At 42.8% G+C, this 18,165-nt stretch overlaps 1 protein-coding gene across 4 annotated transcripts in view; it reads right to left on the minus strand.

Moving 5' to 3' along the window:
• Positions 1–234: 234 nt before the first annotated feature.
• Positions 235–18,165, minus strand: part of LATS1 (large tumor suppressor kinase 1) — a 40,443-nt gene continuing 22,512 nt past the window's right edge. For all 4 annotated transcript variants that reach the window (XM_068231729.1, XM_068231730.1, XM_068231732.1 and 1 more), the window contains exons 5-8: positions 15,384–15,966; positions 11,746–11,928; positions 10,391–10,497; positions 235–1,234 (exon numbers count right to left, since the gene is read on the minus strand). In XM_068231729.1, coding sequence (XP_068087830.1) covers positions 734–1,234; positions 10,391–10,497; positions 11,746–11,928; positions 15,384–15,966 — 1,374 coding nt within the window. In that variant the 3' untranslated portion in view covers positions 235–733. The remainder of the gene's footprint in view (positions 1,235–10,390; positions 10,498–11,745; positions 11,929–15,383; positions 15,967–18,165) is intronic.

Raw genomic sequence — 18,165 nt, forward strand, 5'->3', positions numbered from 1 at the left:
ACCGCCAATGAAGGGTTATACCGGTCTGATTTTTACATTGTTTTTAGGTGTCTTCTTCTACTGTACACAATAGACATGTGAACAAAGCAAAAAGAAAAAAAAAATGATATGTGTGGGAAAACTAAAGTTTAAATATCAGTTTTGGGCGGAACAATTCTTGAGTATCAGACCTCAAGCCTGACTCCTTCTGGGAACTGTGCCTTGTTCATCAATAAACATGACGCATTTCTCAGCTACACTTTCCTGTGTTATCAGGATCTCAAATATTTTTTATGATGCTTTATAAATACTTGCAGTTACATAAATAGAATTGATATATAGCTGCTGTGAGACTTTAATGAAACTCTCTTATATAAATGTCCTCCATTGCTGAGGAAACTTGTACCTTTGCAGCTTAAAATTAAGTTATGTTTTTCAGTCCATTCATAAGAACTCTACTGTGTGCCCAAGAAAAAAAAATTAAAAGCACAAAATGATAAAATGATAAGACAAGGTGCTCTGATAAGGAATAAAATGTCCTATTTTAGTAAGTGGCTACAAACTCCAGCATGACGTGCAGTTACAAATACTGCTACATTATAGGTTCCACTGAAGCTTGATTTTTTTTAGTGGGCCGAAGTCAATACACCAACTTGTGTATTCTGAGGTTTCCATCATAGCAGACGTAGGCTACTAGTTTCAGCCTTTCAAACCAAACCAGACAATTGGTAAGAGTTCAGAATGCATATTATCTTTATACATAAACTAAATCTCTGTTAGAAGGCCTCTTCCCAACATTATCACTTTCTTCTGTGTCAGTCTGCTTATGATCACTGTAGTCATTTTCAAATGGCTTCGGGTGATTGTATGGGTGTCCATTATCATCAAAAAACCTTCTGAAAGTGAACTCATAGAATGCATGCTCAGGGTGCTTGCCGTTTTTGTACCAGCCATTCAAGGTATCGTTTTTATTTCCATCTTTGTCTTCATCATTCCAGAGCTTCTCTGGATCAACTGGGTCAAAATTGGAAGTGTCTGTAGAGTGAGTGATGGTTGGAATATACAAAGCAGTTTGCTGTCGTAAGTCACTAGAAAAGTCGATAGTTTTGAAAAATGGATGAGCTTTGATCTCATCAACCCCATTCTTGCCTAAGCGATCATCAGGGCCTCTGCACAACTTCACAATCAGATCAGAGGCTTCTGGAGAGAGATTAGCTTGTGGTGGAATGTGCAATGTTGTTTGCCACTTGATTACCTGAAAGACAAAGATCATGAATATACCAGATGAAATGAACTGTTGTGTGAAAACCAACTATAGTATCTATATTTTGAAAAAAAATAAAAATATAAATAAAAAAAAAAAACTTAAAAAGTTCCATGGCAAAATACTAAGGACACAATTTTGACAGATTTTTACACACGTTTATGAGGTTTTCTAAATACCACTTGTGTGTACATTTTTCAAAGCAACACAATATATAAAACTAACTCACACGATAACCTGAAAAAGGCAACAGTCTCTCAAAAATTAGATTTAAACAAACGATCGGCAATTTTTTTTTTTTTTAGCGGAATAGCATTTAAACAGTTAACCACAGCACTTCATTCTACAGTGGAAGCATGTGATCCGGACTTTTAGTTTGTGATCAGAGGTAATGACATTGTATCAACAGAGGAATGTAAACAACTAATGATTAGTTACAGCTAGCAACAGCTGAAACTGAACTACACAGAGCTGACAGACATTGACTAGATTACAGTAGGGATATAATGCAGTGTGAGGTCTATGTAAGGATGAGCGAGAGACGTTTGAAGAAACTGTAGTTCAGTAATGTAGTATCACCACTGACCCTACTCCACGTGTCGAACTCCAGGCCTGAAGGGCCAGATCCATGCCAGTGTTTAGGGCTCTTTCACATCAGAGCTTGCGTTGGAGAACGCTCGAAGCATACGTTTTGTTGTATGCGTTTTAATGCGTTTGCGTTGCACTGCAGTGAGTGTGCGTTTTTAATCCGTTTTCAATGCGTTACAGCACATAGGAAAACGCAGGTAATTTTTTTTTCTTTTTGTTTTCAACTTTCTACATTGTTCCTCTGTTGCATTCTGGGACTGATTGCCTGCGTTAACGGATTAAAAACACGCATAGTGTGCGTTTTACATTGACTAACATTGTAACGCATAAAGCTAGCGTCGGCCGAAAAACTGCGCCTGGGTGCAGTGTAACGCAACGCACAAAAAGGCTGCGTTATATGTGAAAGCTAACATGAAAGTCTATGGACTTTCATTTCACCTTGGGTAACGCAAACTTTACCCATTGCGTTGAAACGCAGAAAATCTGCCCTAATGTGAAAGAGCCCTTAGGGTGGACTGAGAAAGAAAAGAATGTGTTCTTCCTGATGGACCACACCTTTCCTGAGTCAGACCCATCAATTCATTTGAGCTGTATCAAAAATGTGTGAGGATCTCGGCCCTCGTAGGACCAATTTGACATACCTGCCCTACTCTAAGGCCTGGAACCCACTGAAATCCGCAAAACGCAACCGCTAGCGTTTTGTCTGAGCGGTTTGAAAGCGGATTCATGCGCGTTTTCGGTCGCGTTTTGCAACAGTGTATTTTTTGCTCAGCGGTTGTGTAGCGTTTTGCGGTTTTATCCTGATTGGTCCTGTGAATTATTTTTAATTTTGTTACAGTGTTCTGAACCGCAAAACGCTAGCAAAACCGCTCAGTTTAGGTTTTGCTGAGCGTTTCTGCTAGCGTTTCAATACTTTACATTGAAGCGCTAACGCTCCCAAAATGCTGCAGGTCCTGCGTTTGTGTTTCTGGGAAACGCAAACGCTCCTGTGGAAGTTGCCCCATCCATTAACATCAGCTGAGCGTTTTGGCAAAACGCTAGCATATCGCAACGCTGCCAAAATGCTCAAAAAAACGCTCTTGTGGGTTCCAGCCCTAAAAGCGGGAATCTGGGAGCAACCCACCATGTAACAGTGGGTATAGAGTGGAGCTACTCACTCTTTCATCATGCTCAGGCTAAGTTCACAGTGGGGACGTTAAAACATTTACCGCAGAATAACTCGCTGCAATGAAAAATCAATGCCCTGTTCACAGTGCACACTTTGCGTTGGTGACTAACGCTGCACGTCAAGTGAAAGTACTGCATGCAGTGCGTTATACACGTTATTAGCTGCGTTGGACTGTTTGCACATGCTCAGTAATGACTTAGAAACATACTTTTCATTGGCTGTATGCTCTACTGTATGCGACGATGACGGGGCATTAAGTTGCGTTGCAACTTTTTAGGGCATTGCGTTGTAATTTGCGTTGCGACTTTAACGTCGCATCAAAACGCAACATCCTACTGTGAATCTAGCCTCAAAGTTCATCTTAAAACAAAATCTAAATATGTGTAGAGAATTAAAAAAATCCATACAAAGTTTGCTAAGCTGATTGTGCACCAGTGCACAAAGATGTAACTGTGCCTGTAAATAACTGCTGGAATTACAGTAGTAAAATTTGAATCTCAGGTGAGCAGTTCACCGTGAAATGCTGATATGGCTAATAGCAAGAATCACCTGTCATGTTAGGAAAATCATAGCTGGTCGCCTACAGCAATGTCAAAGTAATTAAAAGTATTAATTGGAAAAAAATAGCTTGTACTGTATAAGCATATACATTTTATTAACAATAGTTTAAAGTGTTAGTGTAGTTATAAGTGAGCCTAAAGTGTCCCTGTGGTGATATGGAGGCTGACCGATGTATTTCCTTTTCCACAATGCTCAATGCCTGGGTGTCTTGCTGATCCTCTGCCTCTAATACGTTAAAGACCCAGAACAAGTAAATTTTATTATATAGAGAAAACAAAACAAACAGCACATATAGATACATACAGTATCTGGCACCACACAGCATACATGGCAATAAGGAATAGGTGTTGTCAGAGGCTGTCAAGGTTACATGAGATATACAACATTGATGTACTGTATATGTAGCAGGGAACAGTGCAGACAGATTATATTCACCTCCTTATCTACCATGTATGTAGGTCCCCAGTGTACAATCATTAACCTCCTTGGCGGTATGATTACTGCTGGAATTACTTCCTAAAAGCGGTACAATTTTTGTGATGGAAATGTGTAGTTTTCTTTTGACCTGTAATTGTTAGCAAATAGCAATAACCTACTCATATCTAATTTTAACTAGTGCTAAGAATTTATATAAATAAATAAATAGACAGACGCAACTACTTTTTTTTTCAATGCAAGGATTTATAAACTACCTTACATTTCAAAAAATGCACAACATAAAAATCAGACATATTAATAAATAACAAGATCATAAACACAGTACTGCAGTTAATTTACCATGAAAGGGTAATAAAAATAAACTCATACTTTTTTGCATGAAAAAATAATGCAAATCAGAAAAAAAGCTAATAAAGCTCCCGGATATAATATATCTGCACATCCCCACAGATAATTTAGCATGAAAGAGTAATGCAAATAAATTCATACTTTTTTGCATGAAAAAATAATACAAATAAAATACAATGTAATGAATGTAATGCTAATCAGAAAAAAAAACTAATAAAGCTCCCGGGTATGGTAAATTTTGAAACATGGGACTGCACAAAGACCCACGTCACAGTCAGGACAGTGGAACCTGGTTTCTTTTCTTATTTTTTTGCCACTGCTGTCCTTCTTTGAGCAGCAAACGACGCACATCCGACTTGGTGTTGCCTTTTTTTCTGTCGGCGGGACGTATTCCACAAAGTGGCGTGCAGTCAGGCGTTCTGGATTTACCACTTTATTTGGAAAGTTGTGGAGTCCATATTTGTTAGACGCCAAAGTTCACCCACAGCGGCGAGGTTCACCATGACGTCCAGGTCTCCTCGCCGCTGTGGGTGAACTTTGGCGTCTAACAAATATGGACTCCACAACTTTCCAAATAAAGTCAGCATGAATCCCGGGCTAGTCGCTATATTTTTTGAAGAGCACATAGGAGTTTAAAAGACACTGCTCCAGAAGATGCCGAAAAATTTTCTTATAATATTTTTTTTGTTGTTTCCGCATCGCTGGATAGAAGGTGGTCTCCTGGTCAGATTTGTCCACGCTTCCCATAGTGTTGTTGTAATCCAACACAAGCTGTGGTTTGACAACCTCTTTCCCACCTCTTGTGTGGACCGTCACTGTGGCGGTATTGTGCACGGTGCTCATCAGACACACGTCTTTTTTGTCCCACCATCTCAGCCCCAGAATTTTGCCTTTTTGCCTTTGGCGCCAAATGACGCTGGCTGTCGCGCCTGTTAGGCCTAACTGTGCCATAGCAATCAGTTCGGTTATGAAAAAGGACCTCAATTAGCTCTGGAGAGGTATAAAAGTTGTCTGTTGTGACACAGTAGCTCTGATTTAGAAGTGGCTCGAGAAGTGTCAGGACAGAGGACGTGGCCAGACCATAGGTGCGGAAAGTCTTGCTAAATGTTGTCCCCTTTCCTGTGTAGATAACGGCATTCCATATATATATCCAGAGCTGGATTCACACAGGCGATAAGATTTTATCCCAAATCGTGCCCTTTTAGACGCGATATATTGTATCCAGCTGAGCCGTCCTTTATATGCCATGAGGCTTTCATCGATGCTGATGTCTCGCTCAGGCACATAGGTCTGCTTGAAGTTCCTCATAAGTTGGCTTACATCCCAAATTTTACGAAGTTTCGGTGCCGGATGTGTGTTTTCGTCATATTCCTCGTTCTTTGTAAAATGTAGGAACTTCATAATCAAAGAAAATTTATATTCCGACATGACGGATCCAAAGAAAGGAGTAGCCAGTAAATGGTTGGTGGTCCAATACATTTTCTGCATTGGTTTCCCCACAACTCCTTGTAAGATGATTAGGCCCAGGAACTGCCAAATGACATCTGAGGTCACCGGTTCCCATGCTCTGACTCTGGAACACCTCAGATGTGAAGTCGCCATTTGCTGCTCTGCGTACCTGTTTGTCTCAGAAACAATTTTGTCGATGACGTCAGCTGTCAGAAACAATTTCAGGTACGTCAAGGGGTCGCTGCCTTCCACCTCCACCTTCAAACCTGATGAACCAGTGAATGCGAATCTCGGCGGCGGAGCTTGAGGCGTACTGCAATCAATTGCGCACCAGGTGCGCACATCTCGGACATCAAGCGACGAATCCTCACCGCTGTCGCTTTCAGCATCAGACGACGAACTTTGCCAGGATTCGCTATCGCTTGCATCAAGTGCGTCAAGTTCGCTGTCACTTTCCTGCAGCTGAAGAACAGCTTTTGCGCTGGACGCACGCTTGGACGCCATGGACGCAGATCAATGAAGCAGAGAGAATCAAATCAAATCTCTGAAATCTCTCTGAGGTAAGTTTGTAACAAGTGTAGCTTGTATGTAACTTTATTTATGTGTACATTGGTTTTTTTTTGTGTGTGTGTGTTCATTTTTTTTTTTTTTGTATTGAAAGTATGTAGCTTTATTTTATGTGTGTGTGTGTGTGTGTGTGTGTGTTACTTGTGTGTGTGTGTGTGTGTTACTTGTGTGTGTGTGTCCACCTGGAGGCTTCCCTGGAGGCTTCCCCCAGTTTGGTTCCTACAATTTACATTAAAAACTTGAACTTAATGATAAATACTCCTTGCTTAGAAAGGTGTGTGTGTGTGTGTGTGTGTGTGTGTGTGTGTGTGTGTGTGTGTGTGTGTGTGTTACTTTATTTTATTTACATTTTTTCATATTAACTTTTTTTTCTTTATTGATTTTTTTTTTTGTTACAAGTGCCGATCAGGCACTGATGACGTCATCACGCCGATGACGTCAATGCGCGGGGGGGCAGGGGCACACGATCGGAGGGAGGAGCGGCAATCAGACCGGGGGAGACCGGCAAGAAGATGGGGAGAGGACGGGTAGCAGCCGGGAAGCAGCCGCTGATGTCTCCTGCGGGAGAATGAGCGGGGGGAGCGCCAATCACTGCCGGCCAGAGGGAGGTGAGCCACATTGCTACCCCATGCAGGGAGGGCCAGAAAACGGGGACAAAACGGGGAGAAGACGGGGAGAGGACGGACGGGAAGCTGCCAGAGCTGCAGCTGATGTCTCCTGCGGGAGATTGAGCCAGCGGGGGGAGCGCCGATCACTGCTGGAAAGAGAGAGGTGAGCCACATGGCTACCCCGTGCTACACACGGGGTTACCGTTATTTGCTGTGGCTTTCCACCCCGAGACGGGGTTACCTCCAGGGGGGTTAAACTGCAGTAAGGAGGTAAAGAGTAGATAGGAAGAGTGAGGAAAAAGGTGTGAAAAAAAAAGAGAAAAGGGAAAGTAAGGTCTGCTCTAGGGATGGTCAATGAGATGCAAATAATTTCCAATTGATTCAGGATTATGCAAATTGTGTATGCAAATGTATGCAGCTTGAAAATGAACCAATTGAATTTTACCTCATTGGGATTTGATTGGGTTATTTTCAAGCTGCATAAATTTGCATACAAAATTTGCATAATATTGCATCAACTCAAAACTATTTGCATCTCATTGACCATCCCTATGCTACGTACACACATGCGACAACGATCGTTCGTTAAGAACGACGAACGAACTTTTAATTGATGAAAGAACGACCTAAGTAAAGGTAGTTTTAAAATGTGTGTAACGATCTGATCGTTAGAACGAACGTTACATCACAGAAAGCAACTATTGCGCCTGCGCATAAAAATGAGAAGTTCCATGGAGAAATAGTGAAATGCGCATGTCAAGCCTAGTACGAACGATCGTTTCCAACGATGTACTACTTTTGCAAACGATCGTCGTTGGTTTAAATCCGCCGAGACAGAACTTTCTTTTGTAGCGATTTGGCTCGTTCGTCGTTTGCCTTAATAGTCGGTGGTTCGTTTTTTGTAACGATCGTCGTTGGTAAAGATCGGGGAACGATCGTTACAAACGACTATAGTCGCATGTGTGTACGCACCTCTAGTCTGTACCTCCTGGCCCGGCAGTCCACCACAGCAATGCGTTTGTTTCTCTGTCTGATATCTATGATGCCCATATTGTGTCTAATTTTTGTGGACATCCCCTGCTAGCATAGGCGATTTGGATTATAAGCAAAATCAAATTCACGGTCTCTCCATGCCTTAATGGAGGGGGAGTGGTAGTTTTCCATTTGAGTGCCATTTCCCTTTTAGCATAATTGCAGAGGTATTTCACCAAGAGTTGCTCGAGTTTATTGTGAATCGAGTCTTCAACGATTCCCAAAAGGCACTCTTTGGGGTTTCCGTCATCATACAATCATTTGTATGACTCCTGAACACAGCTTCTGTGAGTATCAACAACTCCAGAACATATGCAGGAAATCACCTTGGATATTGGAACCTCTATGACAGTATTGACTAATCGACTCATCCATATTATGTAGTCTTAGAGGGGTAGGTTATGTGCGGTGTAGACATTTAACCACTTAACGACCAGCTAACGCCGATAGGCGCCGCCTGGTCGTTTGTGGTTTTGCATGGAAACGGCCTTTCCATGCCAGTTCACGGAGGGTGTGAAAAGTGTGCGAGACGCCGATCGCGGCTCGCACACGTAATGTAAACATGCGGGGAAGAATACATCAATACGGCGCTGCTACGCAGCAGCGCCGTGACGGAGATCGGCGATGCCCGGCCTCTGATTGGCCGGGGATCGCCGTCATTTGATAGGATGAAGCCTATGCTATCCGGCGCAGGACGGATACCTGTCCTGCGCCTCACATACGGGAAGGGAGAGCGAGGTAAGGGGAGGGAGCGCACAATATCGCTACGGAGGGGGGCTTCGAGGAGCCCCCCCCCCCGCAAATCACAGGCAGCCGGCGGCGATCAGACCCCCCCCTGCAGGACATCCCCTAGTAGGGAAAAAGGGGGGGGGGGGGGGGAGAAGTCTGATCGCCCTGCCTTTTACCTGATCGGTGCTGCGGGCTGGAGAGCCCGCGCAGCACCGATCATTAAAAAAACCACGTGGTCCTTAAGTGGTTAAAGAGAACCAGAGGCAGATTTTTAAAATCTCAATAGAACACAGAGGCATGTTCTGTGCACAATGACAAGCATCTGTATCATTCTGCTGCTACCGCCAGTCCTCCACCCCCCCCCCTCTTCTGGTCCCCCGATAAATAGCGCCAGGCTATTGACAATCTGCTTGTCGTCTGTTTACCTGCATCTTACCAATCAGTTTCCTGCACTGCCTCCCCCATTAGATGCCGCTCCCCACCTCCCCTAGCTTCCTCTGTTTGGAAGCTAAGCCGCAACCCAGGAGTACTTCCGCAGAAGGACACAGAGGCATGTCATTGTGCACAGAACATGCCTCGGTGTCCTACTAAGATTAAAAAAATCTGCCTTGGGTTCACTTTAAGTTGAATAAGCTGAGATGGGTAGTCTAACAAAGTCTTCCAAAAGTTTGGCCCATTCCTCTGTGGTCAGGGAGGGGATGTCTTGCGTCCATTTATTCTGACACCTCTTAAAGAGACTCAGAGATGAGTAAAGGGGCAGTTTTTCTCTGTTATTGTAAGGTCTGAGTATATCTCTACTAGAGGATAAGGTAAATTAAGTGGCAGTAGAGTACATTCTATTTGGCCACTCTCCAATTTAACAGATCCCTTGGGAGAGTGTTGAAGACATGCCTGAGGTAAAAGATTTAGAAAATCATTTTGTTTGGTAGTGAATATTGGGATTTTGGGATTTAAAGTAATCAAATTAAGTAATTTATCTGCATAGACAATATCTCATAGGGTTTTTATCCCATATCTGATTCAGACAACTGCGTCCGGTATTAAGTAATATTGTTCAAGCCTTGGGTTATCCCATAATGGTGTGCTAGGGGACCAGGTAACCGCTAGTGTATGCATTTTTCTGTGTGAGTTTTTAAAAAATGACCACTTACTGCTTTTTTCCCCGACACCATATGTGTTTAATTGTCCTGCTGTGAAAACTGCATATGTTTTCTGTATACGAAAGCACATGGTGTACGGAAAACAGCACACAGAAAACTTGCATGTGTTAACTGACCTGCAAGTATGGCACCTGCCTAACTGCATGCTTATTCCTGGTGTTTGATGTAGACACCACTGATTGTTCCATTTTCAAGCAGCATATAGTTGCATACAAAAATCTGCAAAATTCTACACAACTTGGATCAATTTGCATCTCATTGACAATGGGTATTAACCTCCTTAGCGGTAACCCCGGGACGGAAATCCGCAACACAGAGCAGTAATCCCGAGTGGGATCCATCGGATGTGTGGAATGTACAGGGCTGCCGCAGACCTATCAAGTGGTATGATTTTTAGGGTTTGAAAGCTTGTGGAAAAATAAAATCTGGAAATAATTTACATATTTTTTGACACACACACAAAAAAAAAAACACAACTTAAGTCATAATTTAAACTTACTTTCATTTGTGTTTCCAGTGGTGAACTTGCATGGAAAGGAGCTTTCCCAACAAGCATTTCATAAAGTATAACCCCCACACTCCACCAATCACAAAGCTGGGTATATCCTGCAACAAGAGGAAAAGAAGCTCTACTTGTAAGTTTAGGTTATAGAGTATATAGCCTATCTTACATGGTTAAGGCCCCTTGTACACTTAAAGGAATCGGGAGCCAAACTAAAAAAAAACATTTTACTCACCTCCTTTCTCCAGCCCCTTGCAGCCGACTGTCCCACGCTGACCGCTCCGTTCTCCGCCGATGTCCCTTACTGCGCCTGCACAGTAAGCCGCCGACAACGTGGGCTTGATTGACTGCGTCTTCATGCAGGCGCAGTAAGGACGATCTCGAGGTTGGCCTCTGCACCGTGCGGGGAGCCCAGGACGATGGTGGAGAGCGGAGCGGTCAGTGTGGGACAGCGGTTTTTAAAAACCCACTAGCCCATATAAGCCTGTGGCAGTGTTCTCACTGCCGCGTTTGTGGTTAGCTGTATATCGCCCACATGAGCCAAAGGAAAACATGGACATTACCTTGCTCATAAGATGTCCTTTCAGTTTTAACTGACAGCAACTGATCTATTTCAGTTCTGACAAAATCTTGTCAGAATTGGAAGGTAATGGTGAGCTTCTGAGAGGAACTGACCGTGAGGCAAGTATGTAATATTCATTTGCAGGTACTTCATGTGTTTATTTTAAATAATTTTACTCTGTTCAGGTTCACTTTAAACTCTACATCGCATCACGTTACGCTTCCCCGCCACAAAGGCTATGCAAGTCTATGGAGTTTTTCACAGTTCACGCAATGCATCATGGCGTGATCTGTGCCTACCATAAGTGTGCACGACGGGAGCGCAGTGCACATGCGCGGGCCGATGGGAATCCCAGTGATGTTATTCCTGTCCAACAGGGAGTACATCGCTAGCCAAGGGGGGCTCTATTCATATGACAGTTAACGCACTGCGACGCAGGGATACATGTAGGCTGATTTCTGTGGTGCGATGCAGTGCTAACGCAAGATAGGTCAGAGCAAAACTTTCACACACAGGCAGTGTGTGATATCGGCTCCTGACTGGCTCCCAGAGCTCTGCCGTGAGCGGCGTGAGGGTGGGGGTAGTGGCAGGAGTGTGCAGAGTGGTAACTAAAATCTATGCCCTGGCAGGGATAACCGGTCTCAAACAGGGCATACATTTTAATTAGCAAGGTCCGGAAGTGGTTAGAGTGAACCCAAGGCAGTTTAAATACTTTAAAAAAAATACTTGAATAAATAATAATTACATTCTTAAAATACCAATAATTGAAGGGATTCTGCATTCGCCATACCTGTACGTAACAAGACCTCTGGTGCAATATAATTTGGAGTTCCGACAAGAGAATGGGCCAAGCATCGCTGATGTTGCCTAGCTGCTCGCCACTCAAGAGGTTTAGGCCGGTCACCACATCGGCAATTTTCTGGATCACCCCATTCATTACTAAAATCCATGCTGTCCTGACGTAAATGGTCACCTGGGTTAAAAGAGCAGAGTTGCACCATTAACAATAAGCATGCCAAAATAATGATTTAACCAACAATTAACATTCAGAGAATTATACACACATATCAAAAGAATTTCATATTTGGATCTGTCAGACACAGAAAAGTATTTTACTGTGTTTCCATCCAGCTTAAATAAGCTTGGGGCCAAAGAATGAAGGGTTTTTATACTTGTATAGTCTCTTCCTCACACAGTAGACCTTTAACTTGCAGTTGTGGATATAGTAGCTCACAGACAACTTTAGGCCCCTTTTCCACAGGAGGCTGAAGGTGGTGAATTCACCATGTGTCAGCTGCTCCCATGCACTGGCTCTAGGGGCAGGCATTGGCACTGAACCCTTCACCCCCCCCCCCCGCAGAATGGAATCACGTCTGAGCACCTGTGCCCAGTGTCAGATACTTTTTTGGCCCTGCTGACCACCACCACGTGTCAAACGATGTCAGGCATGGCGTTACAAACGATGCCATTATGCTGCATGAAATTGCATCCAAAAGGCACTCGTATTCGAAAGGCTGAACTGTCCATCAAGCATGCAGTTCAGTGTGTCCTTGGAAAAGGGGCTTAAGTGTTCCTGAGCCTTTGCAGCAAGTCCAACTAATGCATTGAAGGACCAAGATCACAGCTATGCAATATTCACTATCAGCCTTGTCCCTTGCATTTCCAGATTTCTATGGATTCTCAGAATCTTTTAATGTTATGTAGTTAAACTTTTTGCAATACGCGGTGTTTTAAACAAAAAGTATACCCCTCCCCAACTTTACTTCAGAGCGACAAAAGGCCCATTTCCACAGTGCTGGCATGTGTCCTCTGAGATGTAATGCTGGCACAGCTGTATAAGAGTCGCCTCCAAATCACTCTAGTTGTGCATGGCACGGCTATAAGGATTCACATGCGTGATGCAAAAACTTGCAGTATCCCATGCTATTTTTCCCACATGCAATTCCAACAGCAGCCTTTTGATTTCAATAGACTTCACTTCCCCATCCGAACCACATGCGGGAAAGCACTGCAAATGCACAGCAAATGGAAAGAGGCCATAAGCATTTTTAGAGAGCGCTTTTAATTACTTGCCGACCGTGTCACACCAATGGGCGGGACCGCATAACGCCGATCAGCGTTAAGACCTGGGGCGGGGATTTGCAGATCGCGTGCGCCTATGCGAACACATCGCCTCTTGGATGACGGAGCTTCACTCCGCCATCAGTCTCCCAGCGGCGCCGCTGGGAGACTGTTAGACGGCAAAACTGCAGTCTATTTAGCCTGTAAAGCGATGCGACCTACGGCAGCGCTGTACTGGGGACAGCCATGGGTGGCAAGACAGCGATCCGCTGTCATAGGCTGAAGCTGATCGCACTGATTGGCTGGCGGGGGGGAGTGTGAAAGTAAATAAAAATAGGAAAATTAATAAAAGAAATAGATATTTATCCCCCCAAAAAATAAACATTGGGGGAGCAATCACAGCCCACCAACAGATAGCTCTGTTGGTGGGCAGAAAAAGGGGAGGGGGAATCACTTGTGTGCTGAGTTGTGTGGCCCTGCAGCGAGGCATTAAAGCTGCAGTGGCCTAATTAGTAAAAAAAAAAAAAATAAAAAAAAATGGCCTGGTCACTAGGGGGGGTTTAAGCCCTGGTCCTTAAGTGGTTAAAACACCATCTATTTTGTTGGCAATTATTTTTTTTCCAGTCTTATTGCCGTCCCAACTTTTTGGAAACGGGTTGTTGCCATCAAATTCAAAAAACAAACATTTCTTATTTTCAAAATTTGATATGTAGTCCTTGTATAATTTACTAAATAGAAGCGCTCACATTTGCAAGTCACTCCCTTTTTATTCACACTTTACAGTGTCCCAACTTTATTAAAAACAGAGCTGTAGGTTCAGGTGAAGCACTAACAATATTGTTCACCATAACTTGTAACAATGCAATCTGTATGGACCACAGCAACATCTCCAAAACATCTAGGTGATTTGTAATGCACAGAGAACAACTGAGCCAAACTGGCAGCTCAAGGAAGGTTTGAAAAAAAAAAATTGTAAAATATTAAATCCCAGAGTATCTGAAAGTAGATACTTAAAATATTTTGCAACTTTAATATGGTGCAAGGCAAAAATCTGACAGTAAGGACAGAGAAACAATGTATACTGTCATACATGGTTATAAGGATTTTTATGTACCTCATGGTTTGTGATCTCGTTTTCTTTAGTTATCCGCCAAGTCCTGTGATCCTTTTACTAATTAGCTTTACCACATGCAGCCTGCTGCTAGCTTTAAAGGCTACACGAGTTAAAAGAAATTAATGAAGCTTTACTCACCTTGGGCTTCTTTCAGCCCCTAGAAGTCCATCCACTCTAGCACTGAAGTTCCGCTGTCCGGTCTGCAAATTCGTGACCCGCAGCTGGGTCATGGGCTTCTGTGCATGCATATTTCTTGAGATTGTGCTCCCATAGCCAGCAGCGCCCTACGCAGTTCACTAAGACTTAAACTGCGGGCCACGAAGCACGCCTGCGCAGATGTCCGTGACCCAGCCATCTTACGGAGGGGACAGGGTAGCCTGGAGGTCAGTGGACCCTCTTTACACTCCTAAGAGCTGGAAGAATGCAAGTAAAGCTTCACTAATTTCGGTCAACTCATATCCTTTAAGGAAGCCTACTCTGGCTTCACGTACTGAACTGATGCACATTTGACATTATGATTCCAAATGAATCTCCAAGGTTTTCCTGCTCTAGAATTGATAAAGCCAATTATAACTGATGAATGTCTACCTCATTTGACATCAGTAAGTGATAAATGGAGCACTACATTCCCTTACTAAGGCTATCATTCATAAAGGAGCTGTCGGAAAAAAGGGAATCAATGCGGGAAAACACCGCTGCCGGTATTTTAGACTTCTGAGTGGGCATTCATAAAAATGTATCCATGTGCGGTAGCAGTGCGGAGATTCCCCGAACTAGGCTAGCGGTAGGCAGGCGGAGACACGGAAGCTGCCGAGTTGATACATTTCTCCGTGTTCCGCTCTGCTGCAGCTGCCTGGGAGGTCTGTGTGTCTCCATTCACTTACATTGGTATCGCCACATCAGAGTGAGCGGTACTTCCAGACCTCACACCGCTTGCTGTGATCTTCATGAATTAACATTTTGCTACATTTGTTCCGATAATCACTGCACAAGGCGGCGATTTATCACTCTGCTCGGTAGTGTCATTTTTTCATGCGGAAAGAGCCTTTATGAATGCTGACTTTGCCGAGTGTTCGGTAAAGTCAGCTGTTTTAAGCATTTCCGCATGCGGAAATTCTTTATGAATGATAGCCTAAGTAGCAATGATGAAGAAAGTCAAAAATGGGTTTGCTTCACACAAGTTAAATGCTACTTTTTTTTTTACCATTGTAGGCTTTACTTTATATTTGAAAGGTTTTCAATCTGATACTTACCACTCTGATAATATTTTGAATCATGTGTCCACCGAAAACCAGTACATAAACCAAAATCTGTGAGTTTTATGTGCCCATCCCGATCAATGAGGATATTGTCAGGTTTGATGTCACGATGAATGAAGCCCATTTTGTGAACGCTCTCAACAGCACAGGTGAGCTCCGCTATGTAGAACCGGGCCAAATCTTCAGGAAAAACTTCCTTGCGAATCAGAAGGCTCATCATATCCCCACCTGGAATATAATCCATGACAAAGTACAGGTTGTCTTTGTCTTGGAAAGAATAGTACAATCGTACTACCCATTCATTGTCTGCCTCTGCCAAAATGTCTCTTTCTGCTTTGACATGGGCTACTTGGTTACGTAATAGGACATCTTTTTTACGTAAGGTTTTCATTGCATACAAAGCATTGGTATCAATTTTTTTGGCTAGACACACTTCTCCAAAGGCACCAATACCAAGAGTCTTTATTTTTACAAACATGGATTTTTCCATTTTGGCTCTCTTAAGGCGGATGTAGTTGGACTCCTTCTGACACAGCATCTTTCTCATTTGGTCTTGGGCATTTGGTGACAGGCCCACCTAAAGGAAAATAATTAGGAGATGCAGTTACAAATTTTCAGAAGAAACGTCCATATTTTGTGACTGGGACATATGTCTAAATTAATATGATCAGTACCACTAAAATGTTATCAGCTTCTTAGTATTTAAAAAAAAACAAAACCTTAAAACTGGGTAAATAGCAGCGAAGACGCATAGTATACTTAGTACAGGTGCCTTTATCCAAGTCCACGTTGTGTACCCCCTCCCCGCGAATAATTATCTGTGTAGTGAGACATCATTCTAAATTAAATATTTAGGTCTGTTAAATATAAATACCTTGAGTGGTAAAAAAAAAAAAAAAAAAAAAAAAAAAAAAAATGTATTAAAATATGCTAAAGCACCAATGTAGCAGATAAAAAGTCCTCTGTCAAAAGCATACTTGGCCTCAGCAAAGCTCACCCAGCTTTAAGATAAAATTTCAAGCACAACTTCAAAATTAAAAAAAAAACAACAAAAAACACTGTATAATCCTTATCTAGAGCACTTCGTTAAAATGAGAATACTCTGGAAAAAAAGTATTAAGATAATAGTCAGTGGGGAAAAAAACAAAGCAAAACATTTAATACATTATACAGATGCAGGATGTAAAAATGAGAAGATATATGGTTGTGAAAAAACGTATAACCGCAAACTCAAATATATATCAAGCCTTATAAGTCTGTTAGTCATTTGTGCAAAATGTTGTGACAACCTCATGCTTACCTTTGTCACTCAGAATACACATGCAGTGGCCTAAGAAGATCATGCCATTGTTAACACAGCACCAAGGCGCTGACATTTACTTGCCTACCCGGTAATGAAGGCTTGAAGAGCTCAGTCAAGCTCCAACCTTAACTGTTTAAACCATCTGTTAGTGAGTAGGAAAAAAGGAGAGAGACAGAACAGCTAAGAGAAGAAACAGACTGAGAAGGAACTGTAGAGATCAGCACATACATTTTTAAGAACTACCATTCTTTCTAATATTCAGCCAAAAATGTTTTGTTCTAAACAAGTCTTTAGCAGAATTATAGGCACTTACACATTAGACTGTCAACCAGATCAGCCTGTTTCACATGCAGAAAAAAAAAGTACACCGTGAAAAACAGCTAATAAACTGTAATATAGGTTGCAGTATATTTTTTGAGCCACTGAGAGTACCTCCAGTGAACCAGGTTACAGTCATCCTCTGGAGCTGCTGACAACGCCGGGCAGCTCACTGATATGAGGGGGGGGAAAAAAAGCTCATCACAAATGATTATGTAATTGCTGAACAACAGGATTAATTTATATAACTTTTGCCTGCTTTTGAGCAAATACTGTATTGCGCTGCAGATCAAAGCATCTGATTCATGACGAATTAGCTGTTCTTCAGAGCATAAACTTTTTCTACATTTGAAACAGGCAGGTCTGGTTGATGGCCTAATATGGAAGTACCAAATTATTATACTCTGACCCCAGGCATTCTATGCTGAATGCTTGCTAGTGACCTGACCACTGATTCTTCATATATAACACACACACACACACACACACACACACACACACACACACACACACACACACACACACACACACACACACACACACACACACACACACACACACACACACACACACACACACACACACACACACACACACACACACACACACACACACACACACACACACACACACACACACACACACCATTCTAAGCAAGGAGTATTTATCATTAAGTTCAAGTTTTTAATGTAAATTGTAGGAACCAAACTGGGGGAAGCCTCCAGGTGGATCCTCCAGAGGCTTCCTGTGTCTTTCTCACACCAACCATTGCTGTGCACAGTGCTCGTACACAGAGGGGAGCGTGGCTGTCAGCAATCTTCTACTGCTGTTGAAGATTGCAAGAGGGGTCCCAGTACAGGAAGTCTTTGGGAGATCAAGCTTCTAGAGCATCCAGAGGCTTCACCCTACTGAAGGAAGCATTTCACTTGCTTCTCCCCCCCTCCACCCCCCGAAGGAAACCTCTAACTTTTTTTTTTTTTTGATGTGACTTCGGCTTTATTTTAAGGCCTATTTCCACCAGCTGTTGCGTCAGTTTCTGACTTGGATGCAGCAGCCGTGAAGCCCGAATCGCTTAGCAATGCCATGCAGGGCTATAGGGATTTAGGTGCATGCTGTGGGAAACTGCAGCATGTTATCCAGAATTGCACCACAATG

The sequence above is a fragment of the Hyperolius riggenbachi genome, chromosome 4, assembly GCF_040937935.1.
Source record: "Hyperolius riggenbachi isolate aHypRig1 chromosome 4, aHypRig1.pri, whole genome shotgun sequence".
NCBI classification, from domain to species: Eukaryota; Metazoa; Chordata; class Amphibia; order Anura; family Hyperoliidae; genus Hyperolius; species Hyperolius riggenbachi.